At 38.5% G+C, this 17,497-nt stretch overlaps 1 protein-coding gene across 2 annotated transcripts; it reads left to right on the top strand.

Moving 5' to 3' along the window:
• Positions 1–758: 758 nt before the first annotated feature.
• On the top strand, positions 759–16,224 carry slc39a13 (solute carrier family 39 member 13). Of its 2 annotated transcripts, none has more exons than XM_053676641.1 (10): positions 759–916; positions 2,544–2,912; positions 5,791–5,898; positions 6,585–6,718; positions 11,726–11,854; positions 12,132–12,221; positions 13,471–13,521; positions 13,942–14,074; positions 14,542–14,641; positions 14,863–16,224. In XM_053676641.1, exons 2-10 carry the CDS (start codon positions 2,552–2,554, stop codon positions 14,936–14,938), a joined length of 1,182 nt encoding a protein of 393 aa, XP_053532616.1. In that variant the 5' UTR covers positions 759–916; positions 2,544–2,551; the 3' UTR covers positions 14,939–16,224. The 2 variants fall into 2 exon arrangements, with proteins under 2 accessions (XP_053532616.1, XP_017314802.1); XM_017459313.3 differs by having other exon boundaries at positions 2,525–2,912.
• Positions 16,225–17,497: the final 1,273 nt, after the last annotated feature.

Here is a 17,497-nt window from a genome sequence, read left to right as displayed (position 1 = left end):
TGACATCTGTAATTAGATTACTCTTACGAAGTAATCTTGCCAGTGTTGAAGTTTGAGCAGTTAGGGACCTAAAATCAAAACATGCCTGTTAAAATAAAGTTTATGTCCTCAGGCCCAGGTATTATACACAGTGGATCTCCTTGGACCTCACAGCTCCTTGTTCGATTTGTGCATGTGTTGGTTTCCTCCTGGTTCTCTAGTTTCCTCCCACCTCCCCAAAACATGCTGTTTGGTTGACAAAGACTCCTCTAAATTACATATAGGTGTGAATGAGTGTGTGAAGTTCTATGCACATGGTGCCTTGTGATGAAGTGGCTACCCATTCAGGTTGTATTCCTGCCTCATGCCCAGTTTTCCCAGGATAGACTTCAGATCCACCTGCGATAGGATCCTGACAAGGATACGGAATTAATTACAATTTATGAGTAACCAGAGGGTCCAACTGGCCCGAAAGGTTTTAAAGTCTATTATACTATTTAGATATCTGAAGACTGTGAATTCTACACTCAGGATTAGCAGTTACTTTGGGAGTGGAAGGCATTTTTATCTGTAGAAATGACCTACAATTATGATACAACACAGCTGGAGAATCAGTTTTGTAAACACATGGTAATGATGAATCCAGATGTTTTGTGTCTCGTTGGCCTCTCAGCCTCTTCAGCGGACTCTTTATCCAATGGGTTTCCACTTTGGAGCCGGAAATACCTCCATCCTTCCATGCGCCGCCTATTTTGTAGTCTTACGGAGAATTTCCGGTTTGTAGGACGTGACTTCCGGTCGGTGAGACGTGGCTTGGGGGTAGGATAATCAACAACACAGTTAACGCTGTCTCCCGTCCTTCTCATTTCAGGCTGCGACTCAGCTGTACTGGATGGCAGGGACAAGCCGGAGGAGACATTTCAGCATTCTCGGCAAGGTAAGATAAGAAAAAACATATCAATATTAAAATTATTATTCGCACATCATTTCTGAAAAAGCAACAACTAGCATTTGTGTTCAGGCTTACAACGCCGAGGAGATAGATTGAGAGCTTTAATCGAGTTTGTTTACTGAAGGAGCTGTTATTTTTAAGCTTTCCAAAGTTTCCCCAAAGTATTCTGCTACCCTAAACACAAATGGAGAAATTTCTAGACTTGCTAATTTTATGTCGCCTGCAGAAGTCAAACTGTCGCAAAGCATTTCAAGCATCCGAAGCCCCCAGAGACTGAAAAATATATATATATATATGCAGTTTGGCACTAAAACACACACACACACACACACACACACACACACACACACTGCAGCGTGCAGTTTGTCATTTTGTCTTACTTATGTTGCATCTAAAGTTAGCTATACATTCTTGAATCACATTCATGGTTTGGACATTGACTTCAAAATGTAACTGCCTTCGGTTACTCTATTAACTACATCCGCTACTCTGCAGCACACCGCTTTAGATCAACACTAACGCTATTTTGTATCCAGAGCCATAGAAACACTTTGCATTGTTTGTCCAGTTCTCCAACCTAATTAGGTTGTGTGCAATATTATTCATGTGTTGCGTTTTAAAGAACTGTGACGAACTCCATGAACATCCATCCATGTGGAGGCCAGAATTGGATCAACCTAAACTTCATATATACTGCTGGGCTCGAGTGCGCATGCGCATGTTGTAAACACCCTGCTACTGGTTTGAGCTATGGCGCTTTTCCCATTGCTTGTATTTTCTGCTAGGATTACAAATATGGTAACAATAAAATATCATAATTCATACTTTGGAAATATTTTAAGGGGGAGGGAAGCTAAGTTTCTATGCATCTTTTAATGTCTGTAGTAGTAGGAATGTATTAAGCTGACTTTTTCCATTTTATAAACAATTTTGTATTTAAGTATAGATCAGAATCTGATTTCATCTTTTCAGAGTAACTAAGCCAAAATTCTGTTCTGATCTTTTGTTTCTAAGTAATGCAGGACATTTGTACAGTGGAGATGTGATTTTTTTTTTTTTTTTTTTTTTTTTTTCCTGTGTTCATATCCTAAATTTGTGTCCTATCACCCAGTGTAACATGTTTACCACATAAACAATCAATGGATCAGTTTGGACTATTTGGGCTATCTGATAACAGTTTAGCCTTTCAAGTTGATTTTGTGACACCGTGACACCAATGCCCTGGATCAGTATATCACTCGTTTCAATGTTTTGTTTTGTTGTTGTTGTTGTTGTTGTGTGTGTTTTTTTTTGTTTGTTTTTTTAAGTTATTTTTATTGAAATGCATTTGGGTGTCCAGACCTTAAGCATTTATTATTACTTAATTGCCAGTTTATGCATCAAGATGTATATCAAAATATCTTCTCATTCTTTTGTTGCAGTGATCTAAGATGCAGGAACTAACGTAATAAAGACATTTTGCTTTAATGATTCAATCTACAGCTTAATGGAAGGAATGCATGTTTTGATTCAGTAATGAAAGCATTTCTCTGTAAAGTATTCAAACCAATCTAACTCCCCTTTTTCTTGTCATATCGATTTTTGTGTTTGAAGACTCCTTTCTGCATTGCAGCACCCTGCATGTTGATCAGGAGCACTCTACGGAAGTCTGGCCTCATGAGCGCTGGGCCCGGGAGGCCCATTTGGGCTCTGGCTGCTGTTCTGGTCGGTGCCACCTTGCTGGCCGTCACCTCTACATCCTCTTCCAGTGAGAAGAAAGTGGCTCAGACAGCGCTGGCTCATGCAACGGCAGCTGCTGCAGGCCCAGGTACCTGGTGCGCCGAGGAGATGCTGGGCTTCCACAGTCTCACGAAGCTGCTGTCCGGAGAGGGCGTAGATGTCTGGTTCTGCTCCCTTGTGGGTTCTATTGCTGTGGGGCTCAGTGGTATCTTCCCCCTCCTAGTGATCCCTATTGAGGCAGGAGCAGCACTGAAAACTGAGGGTAAGTCATACCTGCTTTATTGTTCTCTGTTCTAGTCAGGGATCTGTCACATTTCCAACTTGGAAGCAAAATAATCCTGAACACTGTGTGTTCCAGTCAAAGAATGACCCAAGGTTGCAGTTGTTGCTACCTTAAGGAAAGGATAAGGCTACACACTGAATCATGAAAACATCACAGATCCTAGTATGAGAAACAGTTACTGTTTACAAGAATAGTTTTTCATCGTTAGAGCTAAATGATCTCAGTGTCTTTTCCACTGCGCAAAGTATAATTTCTGCATGATTATCATATCCTGGAACTTTTGAAACCTGGAAAGTATTTCACAGTAAAAGAACGTGTCTTTGTTATGCTGTAGTTCAATGTATTACACTGGATTTCTATTGTCAATTCAAGCACACTTTTGGCTCCTAAATAACTTTGCAGCACATCTTCTGACCTGAACTAAGCCAGGCAGAGTTTCAGCAGTTACTGAACCATCAGTGTTTCTCATAAGTTGCACAAGGAATGTCGTTGCTTAGTGTGCTTTACAGTATATTATTTGATGTGTGAGCTAATTTTTAACTTGTGCAGGCAGATGTCTCATTGTAGCAGTGTATGTAATTCTGAGAGTTCAGAATAGTTGAGTCAATACAGAGTTATCTTGTGATGTGGCCAGATGCAGTCATGGATGAGAGTCCTCTTAATGAAAGCTGAACTCATTTGGAAAATATTTTGAGCAGAGCCCTTAAGCAATTCTTCCCACACCTGTCAAGACTTGTCCGAATATCCACTCATGCTTAGGCGTTCATAAGAAAATGCTCAAGAAGTCATAAAGCAATCATGCCAGAAGTGCCCTCACTGCTCTGTTGCTTTTCATTGAAGATGTATAAATATACTTTCCTAGTCTGGTTCCAGGGAGGAAATGGTATGAGTCAAGTGGAATTTGTGAGTTTGACCAGTTCAAGCAGAACACAGTGGGTAGGAGTTTGGTTAAAGCCCTATTAATTATGGTGCATTGGGTGTGCCCTGTGCTGCAGGGGATTAAAGATGGCACATGCTCTATATAACAGATTCAGCTTCCTAATCCTGTTGCACAAAGGGGGGGGGGGGACAAATGTGTAGCTATAGGGGATTTTTCTGTGTACTACAGATGTTGACCAAAAGAATGCTTTTAGGATAAGTATCTCCTTGTTTGCATGGCCCTGACAAAAGCAATTAATTTAACATGGCCCTCCCATGGCATTTGTCAGATATGAAGAGCAGATATGAAAAAGTATATCAGAGTATATACGCGCACATTCCACTTTATTAGGTACACATTCATGCGGTTATGTAATCAGCCAGTTAGGTGGCAGCAACACAATGCATAACATCATGTGGATACAGGTCAAAAGCTTCAGTTAATGTTCACATCAAACATCAAAATGAAGAAAAAAAAGTGATCTCAGTGGCTTTTACTGTGGCATGGTTGTTGGTACCAGCTGGGCTGGTTTCACTGTTTGAGAAACTGTTGGTCTTACACAACTATCTCTAGAGTTTACGCAGAGTGCTGCGAAAAACAAAAAACATTGTGTGTGCACAGGGTCTGATGGTTAAAACACCTTGTTGATGAGAGAGATCAGAGGAGAATGACCAAATTGGTATGAGCTGATAGGAAGGCTATAGTAACTCAAATTAGCACTCTTTACAACCATGGTGAGCAGAAAAGCATCTCAGGATGAGAGATTACTATATCCTTCGTGGCAGCTCAACCCAATCTGGCCATTTTCCTCTGACCTCTCTTACCAACAAGGCTTTCCCGCCCACAGAACTGTCACTCACCCAGTGTTTTTTGTTTTTCACACCATTCTTTGTATGATATAGAGGTGTGTATGTGTGAGATCCCAGGTTAAAGTCTCAGGAATCCCCATTCTGTTGTTTTGATGTGAGGATTAACTGAAGCTCTCGACCTGTATCTGCTTGATTTTATGCATTGAGTTGCATGTGTACAGGTGTACAGGTGTTCCTAATAAAGTGGACGGTGTGTGTATTTTCTTTTGCCAAAGTAAGACCAATGACAGTTTGTCTGTAGGTATTCTCTGCATTAACATAACCTTCACATTTTTATGATGCACTTATTGATCTTTAAAAACAGCAGCAAAACATACTTTTAAAGTTTTAATTGTCAGGAAAAAGTCTCTGGAATGTTGTGGTGTTTAAAAAAAAAAAAAAATAATATGTTTTAAGTAGTTTTGTTTATTTTTTACAGAAAATGATCCCTGAATGTTTCTTGATGAGGGCAGATTATTATATTATTTTATATATATATATATATATATATATATTATATAATATAATATAATATAATATAATATAATATAATATAATATAATATAATATAATATAATTTTATTTCTTTTTTTAACTAATGTACAAGTCAACTGATATTATAGAGATGGGCAACAGTTTGTAGACTATAAAACACAACAGAAAAAAGAAGAATTATTGTTGGTCAGTATTTTGTCATATGTTTTGGTCTCCAGACCTGATTTGAAGAAAGTCTGTGTATGATGAATAGCAGTGTTGTATCATATATACAGTATTAATTTGCCAAGCAGTCTTGTGGGTGTGCACACTTTTGCACGACATTAAATTACAAAATAAATGAGGTAATCACCAACTGAGCAGAACCTGTTGTTTTGGGCAATAGTCACAGTGATCCTCTCAGGATCAAATTCTTAAGTGCATAATAACAAGTGTGTGGTGATCCTCCCTGTCTTGGTTGTTGTTGTTTTTTATCTGTTATGACTAAATAAGACAAAATGCCTGAGCTGTTTAAATGTTGTCGGGTAAGAATGTATGAAAGTGTTAAGCCAAAGATTCATGCTAACATTGACTCTCATTCTCATTCTTTCTGCAGCTGGCTGCCAGAACCTAAAAAAGCTGCTGAGTTTTGCAATTGGAGGTCTCCTTGGTGATGTCTTCCTCCACCTCCTCCCTGAAGCTTGGGCTAACACATCCAGCAATAGTAAATAAATGCTCTCCTTTTCTTTCTTTTTTTTCTTCTATTATTGACCCTGGTCTCTTCGATTCAAGCTTTTGCTTTGTATTCCTTTGCATTCATCTGGTGACCTGATTTTTCTCCACCCAGACATGGTTTTGTAATTCATCTGTTCATCCACCTGTTCTTTCATCTTTCATTCACCTGGATGTCTTTTGTTGTGCTTTATTATAAAAGATTTATTCATGAAGGGGCTATTATTAAACCCATGTAAGGAGGATCGCCTGGTTTGACCGGTGTTTTATCTGCCAGGCAGAAATTAGGTGCAGAAATAGTGTCCTGAAATAAAGTGCAAAAAAATCCAAATTGTAGAAGGACAGCATCAGAATAACAGAATATGTACAAAACTATAACAGGGATTTATAGATCTGTTTTTATGCTGATTATCTAAAAAATAGTGGTTTTGGTTCTCCTTATCCTATTTAATACTTGCTGTGTTGATTTGTGTCCTTGGTCTCAGAGTTGGTACATGCTCTATTTGCTCTGTTGTAAGATAATTTATCATGGTGTTGGCGTTATATTGTCAAGTAGCCCATGTCACACCATCTGTCTGTACATGTATCTAATAATGTTATCTGTTTTTGTTTTATTTTTATTTATTTTTTATTTATTTTTGTTTGTTTGTTTGTTTGTTTGTTTTTTGGGGTTGTTAGACCAGAGAGAGAAACACTACCGTACCCAAGGCTTGTGGGTGGTTATGGGACTGTTGTCCTTCCTGCTGCTGGAGAAGATGTTTCCAGATGAGGACAGTGCTTCAGAGAGCAGTGCCATAAATCGTGCCAACAACGTAAGTCTTCCATGTGCAACAATACTACACGGTTATAAAATATTATTCCAGAATGTCGATGGATTCTCAAATATGATCGGTCAGAAGGTGTTAATGTCTATGGCAGACTCTCATAACTCGTATTGTATGGCTAATAAACACATTTTTTGATTTGTTGTTATTTAATAAATAAAAATGTACAATGGTTAATATTTTGAAGTGTTTTGTGATTAGTTTTTTTTTTTTTTTTAGCATTTATGTAAGGAGACTCCAACGTCAGTGCTTGATAAGTTTTCCACCATGGGAGAGTAGACCAAGGATTTAACACTTCCTGGTTTTTAGGTTACATGACAAGTTGCTTATTTAGTCTTATTAATAGTGATGCACCGAAATGAAAATTTGGAACGAAACCGAAAATTCTGGATGCACTTGGCCAAAAACCGAAATAACATTAATTCAAACAAACAAAAATTTTCTTTTAAAAGAATGGCCTTTTTGTGTAGTTCTATAAGTGTTATGCTTCTTAATTATTTGCTTGTGTTTGAATGAATATCAGTTGAAAACGGTGGTGTACTTTTAATCTTTGCTGTACTCTGTATGTTGAATTTGATGTCGTGCTTTCAGTTGGTGTACCAGACCTGTCGTAGAAAAGTGCTTCGGCGATGTACCCCCTCTTGAAATCTCATCTTAGCAAAGACTGCAAATTGCTATTTTGACATCCTTATCATATGCGGTGCAGGGTATGGCGCAGCTTAAAAAAAAATTTCTCCTTCGCCCAAAAGGCGAATATTTTCGGCATAAGTAATTCCCTACTTATTAATATTGAGAGAGAAAGAGAGACTGCTGAGAGAATGACTGTTACAACTGCTATAATGTAAATGATAACAGGAACTAACTTATCTTACAGACATTCGATAACATTAAATGCTACTGTAAACTGATAAAAAGTATGACGCGTCATTGTTTAATTAACAAAAACATGGAATTCCTGGCAAATCGCTGTGGTGTAAGAGGACTTGAGTACTTTGGGACATGCTGTTATTGGAAAATAAACAACTTTGCTTCATGTTGCTCCAGCCAGCCAGCCAGTGATTATTTACAGCATCTTTTGTCCAGGTTTTTTTCCCCATACTTGCACTGTTTCAAAACGGCGATCAAATGTCCTGGAGTTTGTTGGTGTTTAATTTCAGGTGTGTTGCATCAGCAGCCTCCTGAAGTGATCCTTTCTGTGGACATTAATTCTCTGGACAGTAATTTGTTCCCTAGTATGTTTCTGCTTTGCCTGATTTTTGTTGTCTTATCTTGTTTTCAATCTACTATCATTATTGTCATGTTGGAGTTGGCATTATGCAGCTTATTTCTGAGCCTCACGGTGGCACCATATCAGTAAAGACCAATGCTCACTATTTACTAAACAGCTTTCCACTGTGTGTTTACAGGACTGCCTTAGTAGGAGCATATGTTAAAGCAACGTGTGGTATATTCACTTCTGTGGGTCTTGTGCTGAAGAGGAATTCCATGTTTTTAAGGTTCAGAATAATTCACCCATTGAGAAAAATCTGTTCAAAAGTTTGCATTTGTCTTTCTGAATGATATATTCCATAATAACTTATGCTTACTCTTTGCTCTTATATAACTGCCTCCACCCTCTCTTGATATTCTCTGAAGATTCCTTCAGTTGTAATATTAGCCTCTATTTTTCTTGCCATGTCTGTCTAAATTTACCAGATGTAATACAAAGCCTTTTTCACATCGGGCCCAGAAACCTAGCGGGTCAAGCCAAGGCTTACATTTCAGACTGTCTTGTAAATTATTTTACCTTGGTTTTTTCCCCCTTCCTACAATACACACACTCTCTCACTCTATCTCTCTCTCATACATAGTTATATTTACTAGACAGCAACCTTTTTATCCACCTAGAAAACATAGGGGACTATTTCTACACTTTACTCGCAATGCTGTAAACTTCATTGTAAACCATTATAAAACCATAAAGTGGAGGAAGAATGTAATGCACTCTTTCCAGATACCATTACAAAAATAGCCATTGCTTATTTTTTATCCAAGTTTCTAAGGCCCCAGGGGTGATGCCCTGAATGTCTTCCAGTACAGTCACACTCTTGTTTCCAGACACGTGAAGTCTTTGAATTGTGAGTTTCCGATCTTGGCCGAACAGAGTTGATTTTGGTTTGCTTTGTTTCCATGAACAATTGGGTATTCTAACTGAAAATGGTACACCTTTGGGACAGCTTGGGAATAGCTGACCTACTCAATATTGCATACAATTCTGAAAATTGTGATGCTAGACAACTGGGTCAGAGACTCTCCGAAACGGCAGGTCTTGTGGCGTGTTCCCGGTATGCAGTGGTTAGTACTAACCAAAAGTTGTTCAAGTGATCCCATAGAAGAGCTAATGTAGCACAAATTGCTGAAAAGTTAATGCTGGTTGTGACAGAATGTGTCAGAACACACAGTGCATCACAGCTTGCTGCATATGGGGCTGCGTAGCCACAGACCAGTCAGATTGCCCATGCTGACCCCTGTCCATCTCCGAAAGTGTTTACAATGGGCATGTGACCATCAGGACTGGACTATGGAGAAAAGGAAGAAGATGGCCTAGTTGGATGAATCACATTTTCTTTTACATCATGTCAAGTCCACGGAGGTCCCACCTCACAACTTACATGGGTTAAATGATCTGCTACTAACATCTTGGTGCTGGATACCACAGCACACCTTCAGAGGTCTTGTGGAGTCCATGCCTCGATGGGTCAGAGCTGATTTGGCAGCACAAAGGGGACCCACGCAGTTTTAGACAGGTGGTTTTAATTTTATAGTTGATCGGTGTGTATGCTGTTCCCTACATGTAAATACGTCTTTAAAAAGCTACTGTTTGCATTAGCTGCTCTGACAGGCTCTAGTTCTAGGCTCAGTTAATCTCCTGAAAATAAAACTCGAGTAAACTGCAGATGCTATCGTGTACCTTGTAAACCAAAACATCCCTGCATAACTTTTGTAAAATGGTCTCTGAAGCATCAAGAAATGTATTTCTAAACCTCAGGCTGTTGCATTTTCTGGATGCCTGTTTTGAACAGTTGTTTGAACACATCTAAAATCAAGTTGAAATTTTTTTTTGAGTTTGTTAATATATAAACAATTATGCAGAGTAATATTTGCATTTCTTATTTAATACTGCTGTGTAATTGCCATGAAGACACTGCCCCCACCCCCCTGATTTTTATTTTTTATTTTTTAAACAGAATTTGTGTTAACTTTTCCCTTCATCTGATGTCAACTGCTTTGAAGCCTGAGAAAGGAGGCAGGTTGAGGTGGATAATTAGCACAGCCAGTATGAAGCTCTTGAAATATGCGCTGTATGCCCATGTCTGAAATGTGTGTGTGTATAGCTGTTTATGTACCATTCCCAAATCTTGGCAAAATTCCATGGTGTTTAGAGGCTACTGAGAGTCCCTTTTTTGGTGGTTTACTTTCAGTGCATTGCATCAGGCCCAGGTTAATACCTACCCAGTTTTATTGCTCCTGCAGAGCAGTGAAGAAAATAGATACTGAAAGACTTGAGCCTTTTTTTGTTTTGTTTTGTTTTTGTTCAGTGCAGTCTGATTGTTCTACAGACACAGGGTTAGACTGGATTAATTATTTCCTTGCCAGACATCCAAGATCAAAGTATTATGCTCCCGTGCTCCCTTATATTTGTTCCTTCTGCTTTGCTTAAGCATTATACACTCTCCCTTACTCTCTCTCTACATTTAATAAAATAAATTTCATGTTGGATTTGCATTGGTTGTCAGGGCAGAATGAGTATGCAAGGATTTATCACATGCAGGAAGAAACGTGGTTTCAGAGAATTTCTTCTAGCCATAATGGTTCTTTGGGCATATGGGCATCCTAATCAAGCATTTATTTAATCATTTCTGTGCTACTTTTGTTTTATATTGCTGCTTGAGAACTGAAGGTCATGTGGTGCTGTGTGCCCAGACAAGATCAGTGAGGTAGATTGACAACTAAGGCTGTGAAGTTGGTTATAAATAGTGTCCAACAGGAAGCAGCTGCAGACGTTCATGTACCAGCAGACGCAAAAGCCGTCCGAAGTCAATAGAGCAGCTCGGCAACCACAGGCAAGAGAGAGCAAAACCCCACCAGAGAGGAAACTTCTAATTTTGCTGTTCCACTGAGTCGAAAAATCCTGTGGCCTCTGAAAATCTCAGACTGAACACGTCAGTGTTTACAGGGAAATCTCAGTTGCTTGGTTCTAGACTGACAACATTCAGGCCCATTTAAATGACCTCTGTCTTTCGTAGAGGAAAAAGAGAGCAGTTCATGGCCTCAAGTATCGGAGGAAACTTCTCCAAATGAGTCTTTAAAAGGAAACCGAAGTTTCATTTGTCAACTTGAAAATGCTAAATTAGCACTTTGGACTTAACTGGCCTGTCTTTGTTTATTTATGTCAAAATATGCCCTTTGGCACAGGCTAGGATTCTGTTAAATTCACGAAAGAACTTGTGATCCCCCCCCCCCCCCTCCCATAGCTCCTTCCTAGATTACAGTAGTGTATGATCTCACATGCAGAGATGTCATTTTGACTTATGATGGCTTGAAATGTGGAGGGGAAAAAACTTCTCACCATTTTAAAATTTCAACAGTTCTGTCAAACTACTTTCTCACTTCTCCTTTATAGTTGTGAGAAAGTTTGTGAAGTCTTTGGGATGATCTGCATTTATGCCACGGCTCCTAATGTGATCTTTATCTAACAGTATTATTTAACTTCTCCAGGGAACTTCAATTCCATTCCTGGTGGACAAGAGTCACCTATTAGTTAATTTCCAAATTCAGTAGGTGTATTGGGGCAAGGAGAAAACCAAACTGCAATTGAGACTTTTTCCATAACTGTGACTTTGGATTGCATTGCATTTAGCCATTCATGACCATCAGCGATTCATCCTAAATTCCAGAAAATTCAGTGTTCTTCTCCTACATCTGTCTGTCTCTTTTTCTTCCCTTCCTTTTTAGTCCTCTTCAGCAGATCACCAATGTGACTATTCAACATCCTCAGAGGTAAATGGTGTCTGCTCCAACAACAATTCCAACTCCAAGCCAACGACTGACATCAGCTCACAGCCTGGACGAGAGAAGATAAAGGTTAGTTGGAACTTGTGGTTTGGAGAGACAAAGTGCCAGATCTTTACTCTTGGGACATTCTGGAGGGGATTTTCACATAAATTTTGTGGAAGACAAAAAGCAGTTATTGCTTTTGTTGGAGGCTAAAATGCACAAACTTCATGTAAACTGCACATCCCTCCCAAACCCAAGTGAAATGAAAGTGCTTTGTTCAAAAGTTTTATCCTAATAATTTGTTTCAGTTGTTATGTAATTATTGTGGGGGTTTTTAAAAACTGAATTAACTTATTTTGTCTAGACGAGTGGCTATCTGAACCTTCTGGCCAACTGTATTGACAACTTCACCCACGGCCTGGCAGTAGCAGGGAGCTTCCTAGTCAGCAGGAAGGTAGGAGAGCTGAGAGATTAGTGTCACGCTGACACTCGTTTGGACTCATTTAATACCTACTGTGAGCTGCTTGAGCACATTAGGTCTACTGTAATTAATAAGCCATGTTCCAGTTTTTCTCAAGATTCCGCTAATGCTAATTAGCTACATTATTAAGCCATTTGAATGTCATCAAGATTGACTTGCATGTTCCAGCACCTATTTGATGTTGACATGTTTGATAATCTGCATAGTGAATAAGCTGCTACAGTTTAGAAATGGGAACATGCCGTTTTGGCCTTTGAAAGGGCAGCCATATTGGACTTAGTCTATGACACATCACATACTGAATTAGCAGTTGCCTTGTATCCCAGTTTAACTTGGCCATTTCCATAAGTCATATGTCTGTCCTGGCTCACTATCAGTTTGGAAGTGCAAAGGCCAGATCCCACCGCTTCCAAAGAACATGAAGCCTTACTGTTTAAGCTGCATGCTTTTGAACACTCTTCCACGCATGTAGTGCCGTAGCCTGGTAAGAGCTACATTCTCCCTTGCGTACATATAGATGTCTGACGGATATATTGTACATTTGTTAGTCCTCCACATTGTGTACCTAAAGATTAGAGCATAGGAGATTAGTATAAAATAGTGCTGTGCTCTTCGTGCTGGTCGTGTAGTATTAATAGGATAGCTGCATGTAGGAAAGGTCCAGGTGGAGAACCATAAGGCTCACAGCTTGTCTGCTGTGGGAGTTTGAGAGCGTGGCATCCAGTTTATTTCCTCTCAGAGACCCACACATAGTCTTATTTTGTGTACTGGACAGGCAGGAGTGCTCTTAATGAAAATGTATGTCTATATTTCAGTTTTTGCTAAATGCAGTATGGGCTCTCAGTTGATACACTCATCTCCAGAATTATTATTATTATTATTATTATCATTATTATTAAGTATTTAATCCCCAGAATCAATTATTACCCCCCATTCCTTTGTTCATTCCTTTGTTTGTTTGTATTATTATTATTGTCATTATCATTGCTGTTGTCGTTATCGCAAAAAAAGTAGTTTTATGTAAGCAATCTAAGAACATTTTGTAAAGTTGTGAGAAAATAAAACTACACAACATCCCCATATGTATAAACTTAAAATATCACTCACTGTAAGTGTTATTTATTTTTACTTATTTTCATTCTTATTCTCCATATCATGACATGTCTCCATTCATGTGCTTTAATGTGTATCCGAGCCCATGAGTTTTTCTCTTCTCTGACAGGTTGGCTTTCTGACAACCTTTGCAATCCTACTGCATGAGATCCCCCATGAAGTGAGTGTGTCTCTCTCTCTCTCTCTCTCTCTCTCTCTCTCTCTCTCTCTCTCTCTCTCTCTCTCTCTCTCTCTCTCTCTCTCTCTCTGTCTCTCTCTCTCTCTGTCTCTCTCTGTCTCTCTTTTAATGTTAAGTGCACTTGAAATGCAAGGCCCAGTGCTCTGAGTTGTAGCAGTACCACACCATCATTCTTTGTGGCACTGCAGTTCATTTAAATGAATCAATATTAATTGAATGATTAGGCATTTGTGAGTCATTGTTTGAACATTTTCTCTCAGAACTGTCTCATGTAGGCATTTGAGGACTAGCTTATATGGCAAAGACTATGTTGTGATGACTCTTATGAACAAAGTAATGGTATTGTAGGTTTTAATACCTGGAATAACTGTATAGTGAAGCCCTTTGTGTTTGTGTGTAAAGGTGGGAGATTTTGCTATTCTGCTGCGTGCTGGGTTTGATCGCTGGAGTGCAGCACGCATGCAGTTATCCACGGCACTGGGTGGGGTTCTGGGGGCGTGTTTTGCTCTTTCGGCTCAGTCACAGCAAGGCGCAGGTGAGACACCACATCACACATGATAATATTGTACATACAGCATTTATTGTTTCATTTAAATAAGGCATTTATGATTTCCTCATAAACTAAGATATTAAGGGGGGAAAAAAAGCTATAGAAGCTGCATTGGTTCATGTGTAAAAAAACAAAAAAAAAAAAAACTAAAGTCATTAATTTTTTTAATCTAGCGTTTTTTTTTTTGTTTGTTTTTAATTTCACTGACGCACACTGCTAAAGGAATTCAGGATGAATCTACAAAAGTAGCAAACACCATGCAAGCATCATATAGGCTAAGCTCTTGTATTAATTATCTTGGCCTTTCTTTGTCCTGTCAATCCGTTGAAATTCTTCGTTGGGTCCAACATCCAGACCATGTTCCACCATTTGACAGCCTCTGTTTTAGGTCTTCTCAACAGTGTGACACTGTAGTGGCCTTATGTGTATTATTATATTCTTCTCTCCTGAAGAAAATGCTGCAGCCTGGATCCTGCCCTTCAGCTCTGGAGGCTTTCTATACATTGCATTGGTCAGTGTGGTGCCTGATCTTCTGGAGGAGACCAACTTCAGGTATTAGACCCATCTGGCCCACTTCACAATGAAGATTTTAATTCTGCATAGACTTCTTCAAATATTACATACTAGTTTACAATATTTGTTCCTTAATATTCAATTTATTTATATACAAATCAGTGTGTCACAAGGTTTTATCATGTTATTGTTTATCATGGAGATGAAATAGGGCCAGAGATAACCTATATAACACAAACCTTTTGCTCTGATCTCCTCAGACATTCTTTACTACAGATCCTGTTGATCTTTTGTGGTGTTGGAGTCATGGCACTGCTTTCTGCTATAGCGGAGTAGCCAGAGGACAACACTGCTCTCGCTTAAAGACTTTCTGAATAAAAGACTGACATCTACCAGGTTGGAGAATTGATAGACAATTCACTCCACTGTTTAAGCTTTTAAAAAGGTTTAAGACTGACCCAAAGAGATGTTCAGACGATCAGGTTTGTTAGTGTTATATATATCTATATGTGTGTGTGTAATTCATTTGTGTTGGACATATACACAGGCACTTTGAATTAGAAATATCGCTGACAAGCACCAGCACAAACGGTGAGAAAAGAGGGTACAAAAGACAAACTGCAATGATTGCCTTATTACAGTGAGTACACGATCGGAAAAAGAAAGATATACAGTGAATATATTGACTGTCGCGTTACTGTATATAATCTTGTCAAATATTTAGCTGAACTTCGCATGATCTGTATAATATGGGTGCTTAACAGTATGCCCATAAAACTATGCATTTTGTTAATAGAAATAAGAGTATACTGTTTAGCTAAAATTTCCAACCTGTTAGTTAGACTGGTTGCTCTAGAACTTGGCAGACTGTCTTGATTTTCTGCTGTCTTATCAATTCTCAGAAAGGCATGCTTGAATTTAATGAGCAGCCTTGGGTATTCATGGTAGGATGTATGGTTAAGCAACCCACACACTCACTTAGGCACCACAGGCATAATGTATTCATGAACTCCCCATAGACAGTCATATCAGGTGCACTAACTTAACTTTCCTTTCCAAGTATTATTATACAACTTTAAATTCTGTGTATTTAAGCATGCTGCTTTACTTTTTGTGTTATTTTTCACAAATTTTATATTGTTCCACTACACCACATGGCTTTAACTCTAGAGAAATGGGGATGCTAATTTCTATTCAGCCGCTTAGTGTTTTAGAGCCTTAGTGTTAGCCATTTGCATTACTAGTTTATTCCTTATCTTATTGCTTTTGGATTTTAAGAGGTCATGACTGAAGCTGACAGAGCATACATGAAGTTTGTATAAGGAGATATTAATCAGATATTTCTCACAGGACTTGTCGCCTTTTTTTAAGCTTGAAATCACATTGTACAATTTTCCCAAGTATGAAAAACAAACAAAAAAAACCCTCACACTGTAAAACAGAATGTTGAAGTGATGTTAGTCATCAGGTTAAAGTATGGTTACATAAATGTGTGTATATATTTTTTAAAAAAAAAGATATTTATTATATATGAAAAGTCATTTGTGAGAAGGAACAAAGTTTTACTTCTGAAGTTTTTAACACTCCCAACACTGTTATTGAAATAAAAGAGCTGAAATGTGTGTAGTTTTATTTGTTAATATACTTTTCCCCAAAAAATCTCTACCTTTTTGTGTACTTATTTTTCACATTTGCTTTCCTGATGGATTAAAATGTAATGATTTATTTTGTATAAATATGTATTTAGTTTACTGTATAAGTGTACTTGGGTTAAATTGGGATTTAGGTGGTGGGGATGTGCTACCTTCCTTCCTTCATTCATTCATTCATTCATTCATCTTCATTAACTGCTTTATGACCAGGTCAAGGTCACACTGGGTCCGGAGCCTATCCCAGGCACACTGGGGTTTTTGGCAGGAAAACACACTAGATTGAATGCCAGTCTATTGCAAGGCACCATGCACACACATTCACACTTCGGGGCAATGTTTAGTCACAAAGCCACCTGCCAGTATGTTTTTGGGAGGTTGACTGAAGCTGAAAAACCAAACCAGACATTAGTAGATTGTGGGATCTGTGAGGCAGCAACGCTACCCAGTCCACCAACTTGCCGTTAGTTTAAGAACTGTACTGTTCTGCATTATCTGTAACATATCATGGCAATGAGTTTAAAGAGTGTTTAATATGTTTTTAATGCCCCTCCAATTTAACTCCTGAGAAAGACTGTAGTAAATTGAGACCTTGGAATTGGAAGGTTTTTTGTTTTGTTTTGTTTTCTTTTAAAGCACAAAAACATTATATTATTCATAAAATTATTAGTTAATCCGATGCCAGTAAATTGAAATAAGTAGTTTTAATCAAAGTATTACTCAAAAGTATAAACAAAGTTTGAAAGTTTAATCTGCTCTGATCTTATTAAAGGTCAAATTGTTATGGCTCATAAATATTTAAAAATTGCAGATTTTTCCATTGGAATTTTATACTTCCAATGTCTGAAAATATGCAAAACATATCCAAGGTCTTGTGTAATGTGTAATGTGTAATACTATATGGCTAAAAGTTTGTGGATGCCTGATCATCACACCTATATGTGCTTGTTGAACATCCTGTTCCAGATTTAGTCTCTCTTTCCCGTTATAATAACCTCCAGTCTTCTGGAAAGGCTTTCCACTAGATTTTGGAGTGTGGTTGTGGGGATTTTCCCCATTCAGCTACAAGAGCATTACTGAGATCAGGCATTGATGCCGAATGAGGAGACCTGGTGTGCAGTCTGTGTTCCAGTTCATCCCAAAGGAGTTCAGTGGGGTTGAAGTCGTGCCTCTATGCAGGACGCTCAAGTTCTTTATGCTGGAACAAGTCTGTGTCTCTTGGTTCCAGTGAAGGGAAATTGTAATT

The sequence above is a fragment of the Ictalurus punctatus genome, chromosome 27, assembly GCF_001660625.3.
Source record: "Ictalurus punctatus breed USDA103 chromosome 27, Coco_2.0, whole genome shotgun sequence".
Taxonomy (NCBI): Eukaryota; Metazoa; Chordata; class Actinopteri; order Siluriformes; family Ictaluridae; genus Ictalurus; species Ictalurus punctatus.
Note: the sequence above shows the minus strand (reverse complement) of the source record. Positions and strands in the feature narration are given on the sequence as shown.